Source organism: Sinocyclocheilus grahami, unplaced genomic scaffold (genome assembly GCF_001515645.1).
Source record: "Sinocyclocheilus grahami isolate Dianchi unplaced genomic scaffold, SAMN03320097.WGS_v1.1 scaffold304.1, whole genome shotgun sequence".
Classification (NCBI taxonomy): Eukaryota; Metazoa; Chordata; class Actinopteri; order Cypriniformes; family Cyprinidae; genus Sinocyclocheilus; species Sinocyclocheilus grahami.
In genome coordinates, this window is record NW_015505483.1 from 1341596 (window position 1) to 1347595 (window position 6000).

The window sequence follows — 6000 nt, forward strand, 5'->3', positions numbered from 1 at the left end:
ACACTGGTCTCACGTTTTGGTTACGATTATCATGTCATCGATTCGGTTCAATTCGATATCACGATGCATCACAATGCATTGACAATGCACTGCATGCCTCAATTTTCTATTTTACTTCACATTTATACAATTTTGTCAATAAATACAAGCAGTCAGATATATGAACTGTATCTGACCTGGTTTCTTAAGTTAGTGGTATTACCCCCTGCTAGGAATGTACCATTTGAAACGAGGCATCGGAGCTTGTGTCGAGAATAAATGGGCGTGCTAGATGAAGCCTCGATCCGAAGCTTGTGTTGTTAATTGTCATAGAAATCACGTGACCAATGACAAATGAAGCTTCACTTTCTGTCCAGTCATGTGCGCGATTCACTTTGCGTGTCGAAATGTTCGATCCCCCAGATCTTACTTTATGAATAAGTTTTAATTCGGACTTATTCAGTTACATTTTAGATACCCAGTCACATAAGAAATAAGAATACAAATTATTTCAGAAAAATTCTATATTTGTCATATGCAATTCATATGAGTACATCATTCTTCTATTACATCATATTGATATTTGTACTGGTATTAAATTGCACAGTTTAATGGGTAAATTAATTTATCAGAAACTCAACAAACACAAACACACACACTGTTAGGCTTTTATTTGTGCATGTAACTTGAATCGATCTGTGGAATATGTGGTAGATGCCGAGCGTGTTTCACAGGCTTTTGGCTGCTATATATTTTTTGAACCACCAGATGGCGCTGTTTTCGAGACACTCGAAACTTTGAATCTTTTCCCGAAACAGTCAGAGGAAAGCTTCACGAGTGCTTCATTTGCCCATCCCTACCCTACATATTTCATTGTGCATGACATGATTTACACACAGCGTGTTTCTTCTCCAGGTCGTGCTCAGGTTGTTCATAAAAGTCGAAATGTGGCCAGATGTCGGCTTTTAAAGTAGTTAAAGTAAAGGAGCATTTTTAATCACTCGCGTCTTGCCTCCCTCTGCCATTAGTCGCGTTCGATTTGAAGCAGCGCTGTGCAGGATGAGTGTATGACATCAACCGCGAAAGCATAAGGATCTGTCTGCTCTCTTATCGCTCTCACGGTACTTGGTCATACACTGATCATTCTGCGCAGTGGCGCTTCAAGCCGAACGCGCCTAATGTATGCTACTGCGACAAAGCACGTATGCGACAAATGACGTCAGAAAAGCATCAGTACGTTATAATCGGTAATTCGGTCTATTACTGAACCGATACCGAATCGTCTTCGTCTGCATCGCGATGCATCGAAGAAACGATAAATTTTGACACCCCTAAAACTGATGTTATCAAATAAATAAATAAATAAAAACATACTAACTACCTAAATAAATAAAGTTAATAAATAAATAAAATAAAACGAAAAAAAAAACAAACACGGTAGGGTGCCACAAGTTTGTTAAAATTTCCAAAGGGTGCTGCGACTAAAAAAAGGTTGGGAAACACTGCTTTAGAGTATTTGCAGTACATTCGTAAGACAGACGTAAGTGCCGCTATGTACTGAAGATTTGGAAACATAACCAATGGTTCAAAAACATAAATATATAAAAATGAATAGAGCAACTATGCATTTTGCCGCCTTCTCCTGCGCCGTCGTTATTAAGCAACGGCGCAAGGCTGTCTCCAACAGAGAACTGTGCTTCAGAAACTCTCTAAGAGGAAGGCAAAGAAGTCAGAACTGTGACAAGCCTAATGATGTGACCTTTCACCTCAGAGACCTTTATCGCTCACCTTGAGTTCAGCCACCTGGGAAGAGATGTGCCACATGAGGCTCTCGCTGAGGAACTTCATCCCGTACGGACCCAGCAGCTCAGACAGGGAACGCATTTCTGAGAGAAAAAGACAAGAGCTTTCAGACGTGCTATGACAGTTTGAGTGTGGATATAATCACGTCCAGCTGAGGATTGTGTAATGTTTCTAAACAAGGAAACCCTTTATTCAAAGTGTCTTTGTGGAGTGCTTTTTCTCCTCACCAGATATGTCAGAATACTCCTCTGCATTAAAGGTGAGCTCATTCTCTGTGGGCAAGTTAACGAAGGCCTTCATGGCAGGAAAGTAAGCGATGTGACCATTGCTAACCTGCCGCAGTAGAGTCTCCAGATACCTGCGCACAGATTAACACCAAACCAAATTTCATTATAAGACATCATAGGAACCTCTTTATTTAGCTATTATTTTTAAAGACTATTACAAAATATCACACAATTTTCCATCCATGTTTTAATTTAACTTGTTTGAATCTGTTATGTAGCACTTTGTTTGCCAAAAACATGAAATAATTTTTTTTTAAATATCAAATTGTTTATGTTTTATAGACTAATTAAATTGCTAAAGTTTTACGCATCCATTTAATTTCCACCATTTTTGCTGGTGTAAATTGTATTAAATCGTAAAACACAGAAATCTGAAAAATTCAAACAGACAAAAAAAAAATCAAAAAAATGCAATTCATAGTGCCCTATTATTGTTAAAGTGTTAAAATTGTATGAATTATTGTTAAATTGTTAAAGTTATATATATATATATATATATATATATTTAAATGTTTAGATTTTTTAATTATTAAAATGTAAATTAAACCATTAAAAAAAGGAAATCACAAAAATTAAAAATAAGATTTCCTAGTGCCCTTGTTAATATACTTCAAAAGCATTAAATACTTAAGTTATTTACTGGTCAAGTTATAATTATATAATGGTTCAAGTTTAGTCAAGGCTTTGCATTAGGAGTGCTTTTTGTTGCTTCCTATGTAGGTCACTTAAGAGGTTCTACTTCTGTTAGGATGTCTTAAGACCCCGATATACTTCAAACGAAATCAAAGAACAAACTGATATGTCATTTCGAACAAAATCAGGTTGAAACCAAGTTTGTTTCAAGTTCGTTTCGGCAGTTCGAAACCGCTCACCAAAGCGAACTTTCTGGGGGAGTTTGTTTTGGCTCCTAAACACCTTTGAGCTACCACTGGTCCGTGGCGATTACGCAATTGGTGGGTGTATTCTTGAACTTCACCTTCTTTGACGGGCGATTTTTTTTCCCGGTTCGTTTCTCATTCAATGGAGGAGAAAAACATCTTCATGTCACTAGCAACATAAATACACTGTGTCGAATAGCTGAGCTGCACCAATATATCCGCACCTGTACGATCGCTCGCAGAGAGACTTTAAAGATTCAGAGAAAGCATTTAATTCCTAGAAAGAAATTGCAACGAAGCTTGGTGTCGACGACCCGGAGTTATGCAAAAAGCAACGTAGAGAAACATTAGATGCAAGTTTTCCAAAGCCATGAAAAGGATGAAAGGAAGGAGTAAAGATATAAGGTAGCAAATACCAAATACATGTGTTTCAAATAAATGTGTCGCGACACGTTTACATTAATCTACACCCCGCCTTGGAAGTGTTGGAATGTTCCAAAACAGTATACCGTCGCTCAGCCTTTTTGAACTTCTTTTTGCCCGCAAACGAAGAACGAAAACGAACTTAGTTTAAGTATATCGGGGCCTTTAGAAGGCAGCAGCCTATGTCTACAGTATACAGTATACATCCTCACTCTGTGGCTATTCTGGAATGGGTATGTAGAGTCTCACCAGTTGGTGTAGAGGCTGGTGATGGTTGGTTCTCCGTGGCTGTCGAGGTGTTGGGTCTGCTGCAGCAGCACATTGTTGAACACTCTGGTGATGTCAATCTGCACGTAATTCTCGATGGACTGCAGCACTGTCATGTAGGCCCGCACGCTGGTGAGCAGCTCTGACGGTTTGGCAATCTCCTGTGTGGCCTGGTTGTACATGGTCATCCCCACTATGGACCTGAGAGACAGTTACAGAAATGGTCAACATGAATGAGTAACAAAAATTAACTGCTCCTACTGACTTTAGCATTTGTCTCTGGTTTTATTGCACAATTGGTGCATGTAATGCTACAGGAACAAATTTGTTAATATTTTATCAAAATGCATCCTTCTACACCTCAGAAAAAACATTTTGGCTGATGTAATCAAGACCAAGCAGCAAGAAAAAAAAACATATAAAAAAAATAAATCAATCTAACTGAATAAACAATCCAATAAAAAATCCCAATGGATACAATCCACTTCCTATTTTACATAATTTCCTACTAAATGTTCAGTTTCACTCAGAAATAGTTCCCATTTAAAAGTCATTAAACCCAACATGAAATACTGCTTGCATCCCATTAAGTATTAAAGCTAAATTATATAAATGATAAATGATAATTTTAGCATCACAGAGATACTATTATAATTTTCAATTTATATTTTGAATCAGTTTATATTTTCGGTTTAATTTTAATTTTAGTTGATTCTGTTGTGCGTTTTTGTAATTTGTAGTATATATAATATACTCCTAAACACCTTTGAGCTACCACTGGTCCGTGGCGATTACGCAATTGGTGGGTGTATTCTTGAACTTCACCTTCTTTGACGGGCGATTTTTTTTCCCGGTTCGTTTCTCATTCAATGGAGGAGAAAAACATCTTCATGTCACTAGCAACATAAATACACTGTGTCGAATAGCTGAGCTGCACCAATATATCCGCACCTGTACGATCGCTCGCAGAGAGACTTTAAAGATTCAGAGAAAGCATTTAATTCCTAGAAAGATATTGCAACGAAGCTTGGTGTCGACGACCCGGAGTTATGCAAAAAGCAACGTAGAGAAACATTAGATGCAAGTTTTCCAAAGCCATGAAAAGGATGAAAGGAAGGAGTAAAGATATAAGGTAGCAAGTACCAAATACATGTGTTTCAAATAAATGTGTCGTGACACGTTTACATTAATCTACACCCCGCCTTGGAAGTGTTGGAATGTTCCAAAACAGTATACCGTCGCTCAGCCTTTTTGAACTTCTTTTTGCCCGCAAACGAAGAACGAAAACGAACTTAGTTTAAGTATATCGGGGCCTTTAGAAGGCAGCAGCCTATGTCTACAGTATACAGTATACATCCTCACTCTGTGGCTATTCTGGAATGGGTATGTAGAGTCTCACCAGTTGGTGTAGAGGCTGGTGATGGTTGGTTCTCCGTGGCTGTCGAGGTGTTGGGTCTGCTGCAGCAGCACATTGTTGAACACTCTGGTGATGTCAATCTGCACGTAATTCTCTATGGACTGCAGCACTGTCATGTAGGCCCGCACGCTGGTGAGCAGCTCTGACGGTTTGGCAATCTCCTGTGTGGCCTGGTTGTACATGGTCATCCCCACTATGGACCTGAGAGACAGTTACAGAAATGGTCAACATGAATGAGTAACAAAAATTAACTGCTCCTACTGACTTTAGCATTTGTCTCTGGTTTTATTGCACAATTGGTGCATGTAATGCTACAGGAACAAATTTGTTAATATTTTATCAAAATGCATCCTTCTACACCTCAGAAAAAACATTTTGGCTGATGTAATCAAGACCAAGCAGCAAGAAAAAAAAACATATAAAAAAATAAATCAATCTAACTGAATAAACAATCCAATAAAAAATCCCAATGGATACAATCCACTTCCTATTTTACATAATTTCCTACTAAATGTTCAGTTTCACTCAGAAATAGTTCCCATTTAAAAGTCATTAAACCCAACATGAAATACTGCTTGCATCCCATTAAGTATTAAAGCTAAATTATATAAATGATAAATGATAATTTTAGCATCACAGAGATACTATTATAATTTTCAATTTATATTTTGAATCAGTTTATATTTTCGGTTTAATTTTAATTTTAGTTGATTCTGTTGTGCGTTTTTGTAATTTGTAGTATATATAATATATATATATATATACACACTGAACAAAATTATAAACGCAACACTTTTGTTTTTGCCCCCATTTTTCATGAGCTGAACTCAAAGATCTAAGACTTTTTCTATGTACACAAAAGGCCTATTTCTCTCAAATATTGTTCACAAATCTGTCTAAATCTGTGTTAGTGAGCACTTCTCCTTTGCCGAGATAATCCATCCAC

General features: G+C 37.4%; 1 protein-coding gene across 1 annotated transcript in view; it reads right to left on the minus strand.

Annotated features, from left to right (window-relative positions):
- The window catches only part of LOC107601366 (nck-associated protein 1), a 54489-nt gene that overhangs the window by 12628 nt on the left and 35861 nt on the right, over positions 1–6000 (minus strand). The window contains exons 17-19 of the mRNA XM_016293530.1: positions 5037–5255; positions 2010–2140; positions 1768–1865 (exon numbers count right to left, since the gene is read on the minus strand). Coding sequence (XP_016149016.1) covers positions 1768–1865; positions 2010–2140; positions 5037–5255 — 448 coding nt within the window. The remainder of the gene's footprint in view (positions 1–1767; positions 1866–2009; positions 2141–5036; positions 5256–6000) is intronic.